The 17,688-nt window shown below is 43.4% G+C and overlaps 4 protein-coding genes across 9 annotated transcripts; 3 read left to right on the top strand and 1 right to left on the bottom strand.

Moving 5' to 3' along the window:
* The first annotated feature begins 64 nt into the window (after positions 1-64).
* LOC135605311 (uncharacterized) lies at positions 65-3,020 on the top strand. 3 transcript variants are annotated; one of them, XM_065095248.1, is made up of 4 exons: positions 65-454; positions 1,006-1,299; positions 2,177-2,301; positions 2,692-3,020. In XM_065095248.1, the coding sequence occupies exons 1-3, from the start codon at positions 209-211 to the stop codon at positions 2,294-2,296; spliced, it is 660 nt and encodes a 219-aa protein (XP_064951320.1). In that variant the 5' UTR covers positions 65-208; the 3' UTR covers positions 2,297-2,301; positions 2,692-3,020. The 3 variants fall into 3 exon arrangements, with proteins under 3 accessions (XP_064951320.1, XP_064951319.1, XP_064951318.1); XM_065095246.1 differs by having other exon boundaries at positions 68-454; positions 2,577-3,020; XM_065095247.1 differs by lacking the exon at positions 2,692-3,020 and having other exon boundaries at positions 2,177-2,453.
* Positions 3,021-4,586: 1,566 nt separating this feature from the next.
* LOC135584934 (receptor-like cytosolic serine/threonine-protein kinase RBK1) lies at positions 4,587-7,951 on the top strand. Of its 4 annotated transcripts, none has more exons than XM_065095243.1 (10): positions 4,587-4,861; positions 4,959-5,006; positions 5,084-5,134; positions 5,469-5,981; positions 6,072-6,326; positions 6,410-6,564; positions 6,788-6,867; positions 6,944-7,079; positions 7,350-7,499; positions 7,570-7,951. In XM_065095243.1, the coding sequence occupies exons 1-10, from the start codon at positions 4,846-4,848 to the stop codon at positions 7,738-7,740; spliced, it is 1,575 nt and encodes a 524-aa protein (XP_064951315.1). In that variant the 5' UTR covers positions 4,587-4,845; the 3' UTR covers positions 7,741-7,951. The 4 variants fall into 4 exon arrangements, with proteins under 4 accessions (XP_064951315.1, XP_064951314.1, XP_064951313.1 ...); XM_065095242.1 differs by having other exon boundaries at positions 5,081-5,134; XM_065095241.1 differs by having other exon boundaries at positions 4,587-5,006.
* Positions 7,952-8,665: 714 nt separating this feature from the next.
* LOC103970163 (NPL4-like protein) lies at positions 8,666-13,631 on the top strand. The gene is made up of 2 exons (XM_009383830.3): positions 8,666-9,797; positions 13,211-13,631. Exons 1-2 carry the CDS (start codon positions 8,799-8,801, stop codon positions 13,460-13,462), a joined length of 1,251 nt encoding a protein of 416 aa, XP_009382105.2. The 5' UTR covers positions 8,666-8,798; the 3' UTR covers positions 13,463-13,631.
* A 303-nt stretch (positions 13,632-13,934) lies between these two features.
* LOC135604924 (peroxidase 24-like) lies at positions 13,935-15,440 on the bottom strand. Its single transcript, XM_065094570.1, has 4 exons — positions 15,178-15,440; positions 14,913-15,104; positions 14,669-14,834; positions 13,935-14,591 (listed from the first exon to the last, which is right to left on the bottom strand). Exons 1-4 carry the CDS (start codon positions 15,403-15,405, stop codon positions 14,191-14,193), a joined length of 987 nt encoding a protein of 328 aa, XP_064950642.1. The 5' UTR covers positions 15,406-15,440; the 3' UTR covers positions 13,935-14,190.
* Positions 15,441-17,688: the final 2,248 nt, after the last annotated feature.

Here is a 17,688-nt window from a genome sequence, read left to right as displayed (position 1 = left end):
CGTGTGCTCTCAGCTTGTGATTGCAATCTCGGTCATTGCTGTGTGCCTCTCACGTGTTACTGCTTTGGTTAAGCTGTATGGTTGTGCTGTGAGTATAGAATCCGACCCGCGCGAGGTCCGGATCCGATAACCACGAAGATCATGCCGCTACACGCAACTCACCGAGTTGGATTGGGCCGGCGAATCGGGAGAGGGAAGGAGGGGAGGGATGGGATCTCGAAGCGCGGCGGCAGCGCTAGGGCTTTTGGCCTTGGCATCGTTCTGCTGTTCGATCCCGTTGGCCCGCGGGGAAGCGGTGGATGGAGGAACAGGACGAGGAGGCGGAGATGGTGGCGACGCCGCCGAAGGCGCTAGGGGAGCGCGGTTGCTGCTCAGCTTTCATGAAGCCAAGGGGAACGCCTCCTTCAGGTGCTCTCCCGTCGGCCCTTGCCTCCCTTGCCAGTACTCTGAGAAGGTAGGTGCCCCTCGTTTTCTTCCCCCAATTCTATCTCCTCCCCCCCCATCCAGTCGTTCCTTCCTAAGATGTTTAGAAAATGAAGAAATTGGGTGTGCGTGCTTTTTCTTTTAGTTCACAGATACGTTGCCATTGTCTACTTAATTGCTTGTAGAACATGGAACAAATTCAACCAACACATTCACTGATGTACCTATTTTCCTAGGCATTCAATCACTAGCCAGAAAAAGAATAGACCTAAGACTTTTGGTAGCAATTTGGTACCTTTATTCAGTATGAAGCAGAATGAAAACAAATCGACCATAAAGATTTGTTTTTTGTTAGTTTTTTACAATATGTAATCATGGCCTCCCTGAAGGGATGTATTACTATCAGATCTCATTGTAGATCCCTTAAGTCATTATATCTCATTTTGCACCTGGCACCTCCTAAAATCCGTTGCTCTTGTTCATATAGTTTCTTTTTCCCACCTTAGATCCTTTGCAACGTCTAATTTCTTGGGTATTTTTTATTTTGTTTTGTTCACACCAACTCTAAATTGGTTGATGCAGAGTGATCACAAATATCGATGTAGTGAAACTGGCTATCGAGTGCCTTTGAAATGTGTACAAATAAAAGATAGTGTGGGGGAGGCAAGCAGGATCAAAGCTCGAAGAAAGCTCTTCTTCCTCCAAGAACATGCATCAGCAGTGCAGAAACAAATCTTCACCTCTATAAGTAACTATAAATGGAGGAAACTGTTGGCTGATTCGTCAAAATCAGAGAATGAAGAAGAAAGCTATATTACTTATAGGAGCTGTGTACCAGTTGATAGTGAGGAGAAGTTGTCCGTACTTGGTTTTGAGGTATGATAGTTACAGTGGCACCATAAATTTTATCATGAATTTTTTTGCATCTTTGTTGAATGTTTTAGGACAATATGATTCTTATATGGTTTTGTATGGAATCTTTTGTTATTATAATACAAATGGAGATGAACATTTAGCTCACAAGGCCTTGGAAGTTATTCACGGAGTTATCCTGACTATAGAATGAATCATAGAGAGAAAGAAGGCCAACCATGCAAAATGAAGCTAGTATAAGAAAGAACAATCAAAATGATAGAAGATGATGAAGAAGATAATACAAAAGAGAATGGTCTCACTGCATAAATGAAGAGTGATATATCATAAAGTGAGATTAGAAGGACGTAGAACTTGTGTGATGGTCAATCCTGAGAATCCATCCGTTAGTTTGCGGTTGATAACTTCTGTTGTTGGTGTCTACATCTAAATTCTCAGCTTATAATTAGCTGAAAATGTAATCTGAAACTTGAATAGACAAAGATGCATAGAAAGCCATTGGTGGCATTTATATGTCTTGTGTCATTTACATTCTCGTACCTCAAAAATTGTTAGAGAAATCAATGAGCATGGCTGCGGAGTAGTGGTAATCGAGAGTTAATTGTGAAGAGGTTCATTGAACTTTGTTGTTTGCTCTTGCAATGCGACTCTAAACTCAATGAGTTCCTCTAGATGTCAGAAGTTGCTTTGAGCATCCATATGCTTGACATTCCTGTTGAACTTGGATGTTCTTGATTAATTCTTGCCACATGCTGGGGCTTCTACACAATTTATAAAATAATCAGTTGTACAGCATTAGTTTCTGTCGTGAACCATTCTGACATCTTCGTAAACTGTTTAGCAATCGTCTAATCTCCTTCCCTCTTTTGTGCTTCAACAGGTGATTATGGTGGGCTTGTTACTTATAAGTGGTTCAGTTATTTACTTGCGGCAAAAGCGTACTGCAGTCATGCCAGGAGTTGCACCAGTGAGGATACCCACAAGCTCCCCTAGGTTCTGATACGGGTGAGATCAAAGGATGAATAGATACATCATTCTCAATTATATGTTGCGACTTGGTTTAGCCATTTTGAACTTTCTTTTCTCCGCGTCTTTGTTTCAGCCACTGAATTATTGCATATTGCGTCCATCGAAATGCTAAGATTCTTCCACCAACACTTTCTTGTCGCATATAATTTTCAGATTGTGTTTTCCAAGGACTCTCTTTAGTCAAACTGTAGCTTATTGTGTCACCATATCTATTTCATTATAATCTTCCTGTTGTCCATTATTCTCAATAGGTTTGTTCTATGGATCCCAAGCACGACCTCTTACACGGATCAATTTATGGATCTTTCTTCAGTTATGGAGCTCACATGTCCAATCATTTTCAGATTCTCTGGCATTCTTCAACAGGTTGCAGCTGATCAATTTCAGGAAGTACTGTTGGGACTTTGGATGTTAGCAACTGGAAACATCCATATGGATGCCGAGACTGAGTTGCAAAGAACAAATGAATGAATGCAATAGAATGGATGGGAAGAGTATTAGTAGATGCTTGTCTTAAGGTGGTTTCTTTCTTAGTTCGCCCTTCAGTAAGGGCACTACTAAGATGAGTTGTCACCACTTGTAATGATGTATGCTTGATGACTGCTGCAAGGAGCTCATATGAGTTGAGATCTCTCTACAATTGCAGCCTGTGTAAAACTGATGTCCATGAGATGTAATGGAAAGGTAATATCTCATCCTCGAGTGTTAGCAAAAGCTTCCATGCCGTTGATTCCGATTTATATATCACGTTCAGCTTCAACTCCCCGCAAAAGCTTCGGCGGAACGTATCCGCCGTAGATTGCGTTAGGAAAAGGTCAACGATTCGTAAGTCAGCTTCCGCCTCTCTTTGCGGCGGAATTTGGGTTAAGTATCAACAGCACCTCACGAGCCGAAATCTCCGCGACAAATCGCGTCACATAACAACAAATCAGAACTCTTCTTCCGCTTCTTTATCCTTTCGATCTTTGGAGCAGCTCTGGCAAGTCAAAGTAGGTCAATCAACTTGTCTCAGGCTCGGGTTAGTGCCGCAGACCAACCATCCCACCACCACGTTCTCATGCTCTTAGCTTCTTCTTCCTTGGTTAAAGACCCAACCAGAAAGCTAAAGCTAAAGAAGAATAAGAAGAAGAAGAAAAGATTGATGCAGATCGGAGGTTAGGAATACCAAACCTACTACTACTTCCTGCAGGGCCCCCTCATCCACCAAGTGCAGTAGTACAAGTGGTATTACCTGCCCAATCTCTCTCACTCCAGCGAGCTACACGTTGATTAGATGTCTGCGTGTTGAGATATGGCCTTTGACAAATCTGGGCACGTCACAGATCCATTTGACTTGGTACGAGATCAAGCACCGGCAACTCCTTAAGCTTCCGAGGTCAGTGTTCTTGACGTCCACAACTGCATCATCAGGATGGGGATTAGTTCACCCACTGAGACATGAACCCAACACCACACTGAAAAGAACAAATAGGAGGAGTATTTACTACGGTTCTGTATGCTTGTAAGAAATAGTTACTGGGAGAAACAACAAGTCATGGACTGATGGATGAGACGCTACTGTGACTGACTCAGACTTTTCCACATATCGAGAAAAACACAAGCTATTTACAGTGCTTCTTCTTTGATCGCAGCAACTCGGTGCTGCTCTGCTTTGACCTGACATGGAAAATGTACATGGAGCAGCAGCTCAAGCTTTCCCTCTCTCACGCTTCATCCCATGTGTGGTGGTGAAGGAGACCCAGACTGTGCCTGCCATCTACTGCCTGCTGCAGGAAGAAATCAAGCTCAGGTGCAGCAGAGAGGATCTAGCGGGAGTTGATATAGGATAGATCAGTTCGATCAGATCATTTCGACGGTTTAGATAATTTAGAAATAAAAAATGAGAAAACAAATGATTAAAAATAATTTTTTTATTATTAAATGAATATGTTTATGATTGAATTTTTTACTAATGAAAATTGAATGAATAAATATTTTTATTTTCTCAATAAAACATCTCATATCTTGTTTATTACAATGGGATATACTCATTCACTCACAGCCAAAAGAAATTCTAATTTTTCCCAACCATGCATCTCCCACATCACCTCTGCAGACCTCAATCTAAGGAGGATATCCAACTATATCTTGCTGTTCCCATTCCTGGTGGGTCCCTGGGCAAAAAGCAGACATCACATGTCTGGTTCAGATACACAGCACCAGTTCCATTGCAGGAGCTTGACCCCCCTTTTGTGCCTTTTAAGAACCTCTCTCTCTCCCTCTATCATGCTTGATACCACCCAGTGCTGCACTCCATCTCCAGGAATAACCAACACACAAGAGATGCCCTCCTGTGTTTGAAAACAACAGCTTCCCTCTCTCTCTCTCTCTCTCTCTCTCTCTCTCTCTCTCCTTTCAACTCCCAGCAAGACTTTCTCTCCCCCTCATTCCTTGGCCTCTTCTACCGTCTTCCAAGCCACTCTTTTCCTCTCACCCAAGTTTGAAACTTCCCAACCATCCAGGGAAGCCAAAAGAACCCCAATGACTTCCAAGGAAGGTATTCTGGTGCTCAAATCTGTCTTGTCTTTCTTGCAACCTGCTAACACCCATGTTCTGACTGATGAAGTTGATCGAGTATTTTCTTCAATCTCCAGAGCTTGATCAGGAAGAAGCCCCCAAGAGTAATTCGAACTCTGTAGAAGGTATGCTTCCGCTCGTGCTATTTTGTTCTTTTGGGTTCTTGTTCTTGATTCGTCATCAGTACTTGTGGAATCAGCAGAGCAGCTTTCTCCCAAGGAGGCGCAGAAGGATCCTTCGATTCCGGTAAAAGGTAAGCTTCAGATCATACAATCAGTCCCTTTTTATTGTCATGAAATCTTCCTGTTGTTCTTTTTACTGTTATTTTGATCAGGGGAGCATAGTATCTATCGGTGGCTTTGGTCTCCAAAGATCGGATATTATGCTATTTTGATATGATCATTACATCTTCAAAAACTTGTACTAAGATCAAGAGGAATAAACCTTACTATTGGAACTTTATCTATCGGCAACTCGACATCTTTCATTGTTTTGCGGCATTGAATCATCAAGGAAGGTGTTTGAACCGAGACAGATTAATGATAAACAACGAAAAAAAATCATATTTTTATTGCTGATTCTTACAGGAACAGAGGAGAATGAACAGAGTTCCAAAGCAGAGAGTGAAGACAACAGCGTTGATGGCTCCGATCAGAGATCACCCGATGGAGCCGCGCTCGATCACAACTCCATAGTAGAGTCCGAAGCCCACAGCGTCGATGGCTCCGACCAGAACTCGCCCAGAGGCGTGCTTGACTCTACATCAAGTGCAGAATCCGATGGGAACAGCAGCAGCAGCGACACTTCATCGGTGGACCGATCGATAGCCCCATGCGGGACAAGACTGGAGTCCCACAGCGTGCAGTGGCGCAACCTGATTGCAGGGTTCATAATGAGAAAGAAAAGGTCGATGACGAGGCTGTCGACGTTTCCACCAGCAACCGGGAGATCGAGCTTGCGCAGGGCCTTGGAGAGGATCAGGAGCAGCAAGGATGGGACCGAAAGTGGACGAATCGTAGTGGAGGTCAAGATGGCCAGGCCTTCATGGAGGAGCTTCGCATACGAAGAGCTTGCAGCTGCCACCGATGGGTTCAGCCCAGGTAAACATCTCCTCCGTTCTGCATCCGGCTGCCATCAATGACTAATTTGGGCTTCTTCCGATTCATCATTTGCGATCAATTCTTTGATAGACAAGTTGGTCGGCAAGGGAGGACATGCAGAGGTCTATAAAGGGTGTTTGGGTGATGGCCAACTTGTGGCAGTGAAGAGGCTGATAAAGAGGGAGAGCGAGGAGGAGAGGATAGGGGATTTCTTATCCGAGCTTGGAATCATTGCTCATGTGAACCACCCTAACGCTGCACAGCTGCTGGGGTTCAGCGTGGAAGGGGGTCTGCACCTGGTTCTGCAGTTCTCCCCTCATGGAAGCTTGGCTTCTCTGCTCCATGGTAAGGCTGCTGCTGCTTCTTGCAACATAATTCTCACCAGCAAACTCTGTAGTCCAGTGATGAAGACGGCATCAGTTCTCCAGGTTCAAAGGAGGCTCTCGATTGGAGGGTGAGGTTTCAGATCGCCGCAGGCATTGCAGAAGGCCTGCGCTACCTCCACGAGGGCTGCCAAAGGCGCATAATCCACAGAGATATCAAGGCCTCAAACATACTCTTAACTGAAGACTTCCAACCTCAGGTGCTCATTTCAGTATCTAAGAGAGTCGTGTGGCGGCTTCAATTAAGATTGGTAGCTTTTAGAGTCAGTAAAATCTTTTAGCTGTAACATCATCAAGCGAGTAGAGTATCTAAGACACAGTTGTTCTATGTCTCTTTCTTGTCGATCTACATATTCTACTTATCTTGCATTCCAAATTACATTTCTCTACCGATATTTGAGGATTTTTTTCTGTAACACGCAGATCTCCGATTTCGGGCTTGCAAAGTGGCTGCCAGACAAATGGAATCACCATGTTGTGTTCCCCATCGAAGGCACATTCGGGTGAGATCAATTGAAGTCCATTTCTTGAGCTTGAATTGGAGTGCTTGTTAAAGTTCAGTGCGACCATGATGTCTAGATACTTGGCACCGGAGTACTTCATGCACGGAGTGGTGAATGAGAAGACGGATGTGTTTGCCTTTGGGGTGCTGCTGCTGGAGCTCATAACAGGAAGGCGAGCAATTGATTCCTCGAGACAAAGCTTGGTGATATGGGTATGACCGATGCTTCTCCACCTTTTTAAGGCTGCTGGTTGATCTCTGTTGCAAGTTCACTACCAAATCTATGCATTAACACCTGGTGATGATCAAAGGATGCTGAAACTTGGTTGTGATCAAGAAATTATTAGTCAAAATCAAGTCATAAACAAGTAGACAACATGTTTGATGGGAATACACACAGACAAATTGCTGGTTCTTCTGAAGTATATTTTATGTGCCATCGTGCCACCTGAGAAATGATCACAGGCTCTGTGCTTGCACCAGGCAAGACCACTGCTCGATGCGAACAGCGTGAAGCAGCTCGTCGACCCCTCTCTCGAAGAATCTTACGATGCGAAGGAACTGGCACGCGCGCTGCAAGTCGCCTCAGCGTGCATTCACCACCTCTCGACCTCGAGGCCAACCATGAATGAGGTGAGAGCCAAACCTTCTCATTGTTACTCCTAAGTCCGAGTGAAACAGGACGGTGCCGTTCTGCGTGCAGGTGGTTCGGCTTCTGCGAGGTGAGGAGGGGCTGATGGAGATCATAGGAAAAGAATCCAATTACAAGGTTGCTAGACCGCCATTGATCGATACTTGCGACATGGACGACTACACCTCTTCGAGGTACCTCAACGATCTCCACCGACATAAGCAGCTTGCTCTGGAGCAGTGAACTCGGCCATGGACTCTCTGGTGTGCCACACCTTGTGCATATTCGAGTCCTAATTGTATGAAAGAGAGGGAGAGGCCATGCTCACAGCTTTCAGTTGTCTTCCAAATCTAATCTTCAGTGTTGGATCTGCTCTACTCGTGTTCCTTTCCTTTGGGTGTAAATGGACTTGTTATTGTTCATGCTTGTTACAAGGTCAACAATGTTTCAAATATGTCATAGATACAATCAACTCACATCGACTGAGAAAACAATATTGAGAGCCTAATTATGAATTTATTATCACCATTCATAAAAGAAAAATATGGTACCGTATCATCAACCCCCATCACATATATAATGTCAGTAAATTAATATATTTTTAAAAAAAATTAAATGATATATAAAATGCTCACTGAATTTAAATCTAAGATCCGTCGCTTATACAATAATACACTAATCAATCCGTATATGTCATTGCCAACTGATTCATTAATAAGCTCCCACCAACAATCTTATTTATGGGTTCGATCGCAATCCGAGGGCCCACTTGGGTTGGGCCCAAACGCGGTCCATGCGAACGGACGTTCGAGATCCGTGGATGGAATTGAAGCACTGCACGAATTTTGAACCGTCCATTTCCTCGAAGAAAAGTTAAGAATCTGATGACCGCCTTTTCGACCGTCCATTAAATCAAGATTTGACAATTTTCCTCTATATATTTACACCCGTATTTATATTTCGCTATTTATGGAAAATGATAATTTTTCTCATTTATAATTTTAATATAACATACATGTCCCTAAAATACTAAAAATCCGCTACTTATATTCATCTGCCATTGCTAAGTTGCATCTAAAAATATTAAGAAGAAAAAAAATAATATGTAAAATCTGAAAATGGAAACATATATAAGCATAATCAATAAAGTTGGATTCCTTCGGCTGACACTTTTCCTTTTTCTCATCTCCTCTTTCCTACCTTCGCTTTGTTGCTTTATAACTCCAAAGCGCCAGCAACCGCTGCATCTACAGCTACAGCGTTCCTTCCTCTCCAAGAAAACAAACAGGAAGCAGAGGAAAATGATCCTTCGGATCCGCAGCCGTGACGGCCTGGAGCGCGTCACCGTGCCGGACCCCTCCGCCGCCACCGTCGCCACCATTCGCTCGCTCATCGAGTCCCAGCTCGGCGTCCCCGCCGCTGCCCAAACCCTCTCCCTCGACCCCAATCTCCTACTCCCCTCCAAGGCCCAGACCCCTGCCCTCGACCCCTCCGCCCGCCTCTCCTCCCTCCCCCTCGCCCATGGCTCCATCCTCTACCTCTCTTTCCCCGCCGGCCTCCGCCGCGCCGCGGCCGCTGTCCCCACGCCCCCGCCTTTCACCCCCGCTGGATCCTTTGGCCGCCGCAAGATGACCATCGACGACCTCATGGCCCGCCAGGTCCGCGTCGCCCGCCAGGAGTCCCCCCACTGCGCCGCCGCATCCTTTGACCGCGACGCCGCCAACGCTTTCCAGCTGTACGTCGCCGACACCCTCGCCTTCGCCGTCAAGCGCGCCGGCTTCCTCTACGGCCATGTGGACGAGGCCGCCCACTCCGTCGTCGTAGACTTCGTCTATGAGCCCCCCCAGCAGGGCTCCGAGGACGCCGCCACTCTCTTCCGAGACCCCGACGAGGAGGCCCTCGTCGAGTCCATCGCTGCGGGTCTCGGCATGCGCAGGGTCGGGTTCATCTTCTCCCAGGCCGTTGGTCGCAAGGCTGGCACTGCCGAGTACACCATGTCCGGCCGTGAGGTCCTGCAGGCCGCTGAGATGCAAGCCGAGGGCGGCATCCCTGAGTGGGTGACTGCAATTGTCAAGCTCAAGGTTGGGGAGGATGGCGCTGCCGACGTGCACTTCGAGGCCTTCCAGATGAGCGACACCTGCATCCGCCTCTTCAAGGAGGGGTGGTTCGTGACCGAGTTCGGGGAGGATGATGACCCCAGGGTGTCGAAGATGAAGAAGGATGTGGTGGTCGGGGTAAAGGACACCAGGGAGGTCGACAACGATTTCTTCTTAGTGCCTGTGAAGATCTCCGATCACCAGGTCAGTTTCATTATACACGCACAATCTCTCTTTGCTAATAGAATAACTTCACGCTTCAATCCCTCAAAGTAGAAAATTCATAAGATCTGTGTCATATATTGGCTAAATTGGTTCTTCCAATAATGCTAGTCTTGAGTGTTAGAGTGAGGAGAAGATTGAAAAAGAGGACTAAAAGAATAGTTTCACATCGATAAATATTGAGAGTCGATAATTTATATTTGATTTTAGCTCACAATCTAACTGATTTAGCTTTTGGATTGACTTAGTGTCTGTCTCAATGTACATTAATCCTGACTAGTTTGATCATCTTTAATGGATTTCTAACAAGGAGGCTCTTTGTTGCTCAGTGTCAGTGTTTTATGCCAGGATGACATGATTCAAAGTAATCCAAGGAGAAAATTGTAATGGTTTTAATTTAGTGTGTGTTGGTACAGCCGATAAAAGGTTTGGTATGCATTTCAGCCTGATCTCTAACCTGGAGGATTTTATTTGTGCTGGATGGAGTTTTTTCGACAGCAACAAGCCATACCTCTTTCTTATTTAGCCTTGGCTTGATTATAGTATTTCGTAGTTATGATTTTTTTTCTGTTTCCTAATTTCATTCTAACCAGATATGTGTAATGTTCACCAAGGAAAATGTAGTCAATTCAGACAAAGAAGAGAATGGTCAATGTGCTGGTGAGGTTCTAAATGGGTATGAGTGCATACTGGTGATGAAGTTCAAATTTTGACAGGAAATTTGGATTTGACAGCAATATCTGCAAACCCTTTGGATTTGATTTCGTATAGATGTATGAGTCAAGGTTAAGATAATTTTCCGATGATGATGATGAAACCTGATTTTCATATGTTTCACATAACTTGATTATCAAGTCTCTGTTCTAAAGGTTCTTTTACGGGAAAAGGCAGCTGACTGATTTTGAATATTATTCAATTTAAATATGACTCATGTTTGGTTGTCTGGTATAATCTTGGTGGAATTGAGGTTTGGAACTCAAGAGGAAGCTGCTGTTGTTTTAAATCTGTGCACCAAATATGTAGCAAAAAAAGGTAGATGACAGAAATAGTAGATCGGGAAGAAAGGTATCAAGAAGAGTAATAAAAGAATAGGTGAAAAGGTGGCCTGCAACACATCTGAACTTGTTTTGGTGATTTCATCGAAAATTCTCCTTTCCTTAAGCACTAATTAGACTACACTTGAAACTCTAAGTTGGGGATTATAAAACAAACACAAACAGGGCCTGGAATAGCTGCCTAATCACGCTCCTATTTTGTTCAGACTAACACCTTTTTTATCGAAGTTCAGGTCCAGATAAAACTCTTAAATAGAAGGTATTGCAACTTAATATTTGTCATCTAATTTATTTTTTTAAACAGAACCAGATGCCCACAAATTAACATAGTCAATTGCTTAGCAAGTTGAATTTTGTAGAACCATGGAAGTTATGAGAATTTTCAGGTTAACATGTCAATGATGGTGCTCAAAGAATAGGAGAGGTGGATCCCGTGGAGGAAGAAGACAGACAACATATGGACAAGGTTCCTACATGTATATAAAATATGCTAATCAGTGTCTCCAACTCTGATATGCATTGATTATAGCTTGCTGGTGTTGTAGTTTATAATATCTAAGACAAAATCAATCTTTAAGTTAAGATGTAATAAGAATTGGAAGCAATTCTTTAGGCATAACTTGATGTTGAAATCTCCACTTGAAAATTACACTTTTTGTTAGCAATAAGTCACTGTATCATGTAAATCACGCATACTTTAGCTTGTATTTATGGCACTCTAGTTTAACCTCATTTGTTTAGATGCCACGCTCAAGGGTGATATATCAATGACAATTAGATTAGGAACTGATTGGTTTCAGATTAAAGAGTTGTCAGCCCTTGTTTTGACAAATTATGGTTAATAAAGAGTACAAGGGAGTTTTAAAAAAGACTAGAGAGGAAAAAAAGGAACTGGAGTAGAAAAAGGCCACACTCAAACTAAGACTAGGCATTACTTAACTCTTAAACCTTATGATCGTTCACTGTGGATCCATAAAAAAGGAATTCATATGGAGTTAGGTTGGATTGTGTCCATTTTAGTTAAATAGTCTTTTTACTTTTTTCTTCAGGATTTTTTTACTCATTTTTATGGTCTATGAAAGTTCATTTAAGATTCTAAATAGAAGAGTAGGGATGGTAGATAGTGTAAATACTATCCTTATATAAATTTATCAATGATTTTCAATGTAAAAAGTTTCAGAAAAAAACTCAAAAGGAATTCAAAAAAATTGTTTCTGATAAGAATCCAGTGTCAGAAAATTCATGTTTAGAACTATTATTGACCTTGCTGTGGTTTAGAGAAGATGCCATGCTGCTGCAGGCTGTTTGTATGTGCTGTAAATAAAAAGAACAGATACAAATCTAACTATAGCTGCTGGTTGTGGAGTTGATCAACCAAATATCATATGATTCTTATTTTTGGGGATTAACATATTGTATGCTTGACTGATTCAACTAAGATGTGGGGTTCTAGCTTCTATCAGAAGTGTAACAGTTGTCACTTGCTCTTCGATAGATCCAACAACCATTGCTGTTTGAAGAGTTTGCGATTAACCATTGTGATTGTTCACCGTGGATCAGAAAAAAGAATCCATATTGAATTAGTGAGGTTTGGTCATGCTCATTTGAGTTCCATAGTTTCTTAGTTTTTTTCTCATTGAATTTTCTTCACATTTTTTTATGAGCTATTACAATGTTTGAGGATTCTGAATAGAACAGTGAGGCTGCTAGCTGGTTTAAGGACTATCCTAATCTCTATCTAGCAACACTATCTATTCTAAAAAGGTTCCATGGAAGATTCAACAAGATTTTTATTGCTGGCTATTGGTCCAAACTCATTGATAAAGTGAGTTTCTCAATTTCGAAATTGATCAACGAAGATATCTAACTTGGTTGCAATTTTAAGGTCATGCGACCAGTGGTAAACCCTTCAAGCTTTCTCTAGACCTAAGAATGGTCTAGAAGCAGAAGTGCCAAACTTGTTTCTTCAGAAGAATATCATCTTGTAGTCCTACCAGATGTGAATCATTTGCAAATTTTATTCTTTATCGACATTTGTCTTGCACAATTTATGCATGCTTCTGCAGTCTGTCCAATTATGCTGGCAGATAAAAGGAATAGAAATATGCATCTGGCAATATCTTATGGTTGTATAATGATCAAGCAAATATCGTGTGGTTCCTCGACATTTGCTTTCTATGTTGATTATCCTGTTGTTTACTCTATTGATTCAACTAAGTCGCAGAGTGAACATTGGTGAGCAGCTGTTCAATAGAGCCAACAGCCCTTATTTATGCCGTTACCCTGTCCTTATTTTACTACTGTACCTTCATATTTTTAATGTGCTCAATTGATATGCAGGGGCCATTATCTTCGAGTTTTCCTATAGAGAACAGAATCACTGCTGTAACGTTGAGAACTCTGAAGAACCACTTGGATCGGACAAAGCACCTTCCATTGGTGAAACGCATCTCTGACTTTCATCTGCTCCTCTTACTCGCAAGGCTTTTGGATGTAAATGCCGACATACCAGCACTGACCGAGTGTGTACAAAAGCAGTCATCAGTCCCAGAAGGTTACCAGCTTCTGATAGAATCATTGGCCACCTCCTGAGATGACATGTGCCTTGGTGCCGGATCTATGATTTGCTTGTGGTGGAATCAATGTTCCAAAAATTTGCATTAAACATACGAATTATTACTGTTAATTACTTCTTTCTACTGGAATTTTCATGTAGATATGCTACCTGTGTTCTTTCCAATTAAAGGATCAGTGTTCTGCATGAGTTGGTCACCGGAAGTTCACCAAACAGTGATGGAATGCTGATCTTGCTGAAACTTACAGGAGCTGCAACTGTTGAGGCTATTGCATCGATTGCTTTGGATAATATTTAAGCTCATCATTCTTACTCTGTAAACTATTTGGCTCCCTCCAGCCTTCTTCGTACGTTCCTGCCGTTCTTTCCCAAGCATCTTTACCATTGAAATGGTTATTTCCTGCCGAAATCTAGATTGTCTTGTACTGCTGGTGTCGAGGCATTCCTCCAGTCATTCTGATAGAGGCCATTCTGGATAGAATTCCATCATCAGAACAATAATGTTTAAATGAATTGAGTGCTGAAAACAACAAACAGTAGCCATGAAATTACAGTGCTTAAACAGACGCAAACAAAACCCAGAGGTTATTCCTCCAAGGGTCTCTTATTGAGAGCACCCCACACGATCACATCGGATGAGGTCGAACATGAAAGGGAAAAGAATAGAACTGTGTGAACGCTCAGCAAAGCAGATGATGCATGCAGGCACGTCGGGCGTGCAAAGCCGAAGGGTCGACGTCGTGGATCAGTTCACGAAGCGACAGTGCTTCCTGATCTCTCCTTCCTTGCCGGTGAGAACGCCGACGTCCCCCATCTTGGTTATCGAATTCCTGAACGCAGCGATGAAGGCCCCGAAGTCGACCATCGCGTCCACCACCTTGCTCGCGGCGCCATCGGTGAGGAGGACCGCGTCGGACTGGAACAGCCCCTTGTTCTGCTTCAGGTTCACGTAGTAATGGCTGTCAAACTTGAGGCCGCTGCCGGGATCCATGATGACCGTCGTGGTGTTGTCAGTAGGGCTGCACTTAGTCCTCAGGAACGCTGCGTAGGCTGGATCAAGCGACGGGTCGGAGTCGCCTTGGCCGGTGAAGTTGTAAAGCCTCTCGGCGAATAAGTTGCAGTGCCCCACGCCGATGGTGTGTGCACCTGCAAAACGATAAGAACCATGCACGAGTTCAAACCTCGTATGCTCATCGCATCAGCTCGACGTCCATTTCTTGTACCTGACAAGATGACGAGATCCTCGACACCGAGACTCTTATTGGCAAAACTCCGGACGAGCGTGGTGAAGTTGGAGGTAGGCCTGGGGATGTTGACCAGAGCCTCAGATAGCAGCGACACGTTACCGTCTCTTCTTCCGGTCTTCACATCCCAGAGGGACTTCCCGAACTGCAGATAGATGCATACTTCTTCTACTTAGGCGCCACGAATAAGAACGACGTCGATGCACTGTTGCATTCTACTTACTGGGAATGAGACCGAGTCTCTCGCGGCCAACGCAACGATATCGGCGCAGGAGACCGTCCCCGGGCAAGCCTGCTCAAGTGCTTCCTTCACCATGTCGATCACCTCGAATCCTGCCAGTGATAGGTTAGGGGGAGCATCCTTTTCTGCAGTGCTCTCTGACGTCGAGTTCAGTAGCAGCGAAGCATCACAACCCTATATACATGCACGAAGCAAGCAGAGTAGTTATAAGGAGATAAAATGCCATGGAAGCACATCTACAACGTACCCTAACGAAGCAGTCATGGAAGAACATTCTCAGCAATTTGGCAGGCAGTATGGGGTTCTTCTCCGCTTCCTTATATATTATGGTCTGCACGATCTGCTCGGCGTTGGGACAACTGCTCCCGTAGAAGTTTGGCTTGAGGCCTGCAGATGGGCAACCGGCATTGCAAGCACCGAGAGTCAACGCCGAGGCCAACAGGACGAGGCGGAGGAGGAGGAAGCTGGACTCCATCTGTTAACACTCGTTTCTGTGCTAGCGGTGTTGAGTTCTTGTCTGCCTCATCCTCTCCGACTGCAGCCTCCATTTATAGAGAGAGGGGTCGGCGAGCATCAACCACCACAGAATTAAACAAGCACTAGTGCACTGATCGATACAGCTAAGTAGAGATTTGTTTAGCAGTAGTCATCTGCGTTTGTTGATGACGGGAAGCGGCTGGTGGCAATGAACCATCTTGACTTGGTCTAAATAATGTCACATAAATCATTCTTCCACTTGTTCTTCCTGGTTGACGGTATGGCTGATGAAACCGGTGTTTAGGGAATCATGCATTGGTATTTGCTGACATTAATAAGCGGTAAACCTACTCCTTGCTTGCTGAGTTAGTGCATCCACAAGCTTTGCCAGTGAGATGACACCTACTCATCGGTTGACTTGACCCATAAAACCCTACGGCGGAGTCTTGACTTTGTGTGGTTCCACGAGGAGGAGCACAGCAGTCGGTCGTACATGATTAGGACTACAGAATCCAGCTAATAAATGTCGGCTTTAGAATTAGCACAAGTACTGGTTGTTGGCATGAAAACCGGGTCTGATAGTTCGTACCTCATTGTCAAGCGAACTAAAGTATACGGTGGGCAATAAATTCTCATTTTCAGTTTGCAATTATTTATTAGAAAGTTGGAATGTCAACTTCACTTCCTTCATTAATCTCATTATTTATGTCGAGCCTAAAAGAGTTTAGATGATCGAATCGATGTTTCTAACGAATTATCCTATCCTCCTCTAATTCTCAAGTCAGAACGTATAGAAGTTCAAAAAGTATGATAAAGTGGAAAGTCACAAAGAAAAAAAAAAGAGGAAAAGGCATTAGGGAGAGAGAGAGAGAGAGGAACCCCATCGTTGAGAGGGTTCCTGCAGACCGTCACCTGGACGCCGAAATTAGAACTCGTGTCAGACCCACAAGCTATTCAATCTCCACTCGATCTGACTCGGTCAACATCCAATAGATTTAAATTCAAATCCTGCATGGGTGGGAAATCTTATGCCTTGTCTGTCGTACGTCAAGATACAATGGATTCTTACCGTCTGACACTTTACGATTAATTACATGTTATCTTTTATAATTAATTATTTTTAATATTTTGATCCTTATAATTTTAAAAATTATATTAGAATTCATGTACTTATGAAAATAGAACATTTAATCTTATATTTCTTCACGCTATTGATTTTGCTAATGGAAATATCACATAGTTTATCATTAAGCACGTGTGATATTTCCATCAATCGAGTAGACGGTATGAAAAATAATAAGATTAAATATTTTATTTTTATAAATACAGGATCCCAATATAACTCTTAAAAATATAAAAATCATCATAATATGAAGTGAATTTTTAGATATCTCAAATGGAGCTCTAAGGTTTGTTTAAGCTTTGAAGGTGGACTCCATCGAATCTCGGCTCCTTCTCCTACTACCTCGTGGACCGTGATTCCATCTCAAAGTAGTGCAGCGTTTTTCAAGGACGTCCTTCAGGATCGTTGCGTCGGCCTCCTTTAAAGTTGAACAAGGGCCACCACGCCGGGCCCTCTTCTCCTCCTTGCGCTAGCGGTATTCTTTACTGTCGCCCTTCTCTGCCTCTTCCTGCAAAAGTAGAGCCGACGCAGCCTTGCTATAGCTTTCTCTATTACTGCAGCTTTCTCCTCTGCTGCAGTCATCGTCATCGTCGTCGCAGTCGTCGTCATCGCCGTCTCTGCCGTTGTCATCGCTGTCGTTGCCACAGCAATAGCAACAGCAACAGCAGCAATTTGCTCTTGCCTTACTTACGAAGCCTCTTGCTCGTAAACTATTTGCTTTGCATTGATCCAAGATTGGTATCCTTGACAGGAGCACCATCTTACAAAGGCATGATAGCAGATAAGATTTCCACAACTATATAAGAAAATCTCTCTATTCTGTTTGTAAAGAAATATTATGGATGAAAGAATTGAGGCTGAAATAGAAAAATTATGTGGTGCATTGTGACAGCTAGAGTACCATCCATATAAATGTCAGATACCATTGGATTCGAAATGTATTTGAAGAGAAACAGTTGTAGCTTCAGAAAATTCACACAGATGACAATAAAGCAGACATGTTGACAAAGATTTTACCAAAAGAAAGACTGGAGATATACCGACAGCTGATCGGTATGACTTTACATTGAGGAGTCATGGGATAGCCTTCCTTATGGGTTTAAATAGCCCACAGCCCACCTTATCTCTTAACCTAACCCTAATTCATATTATGGGGGT

Source organism: Musa acuminata, chromosome BXJ2-2, assembly GCF_036884655.1.
Source record: "Musa acuminata AAA Group cultivar baxijiao chromosome BXJ2-2, Cavendish_Baxijiao_AAA, whole genome shotgun sequence".
NCBI lineage: Eukaryota > Viridiplantae > Streptophyta > Magnoliopsida > Zingiberales > Musaceae > Musa > Musa acuminata.
The sequence above is the reverse complement of the archived record's forward strand: the minus strand, read 5'-3'. Positions and strand labels throughout refer to the sequence as shown.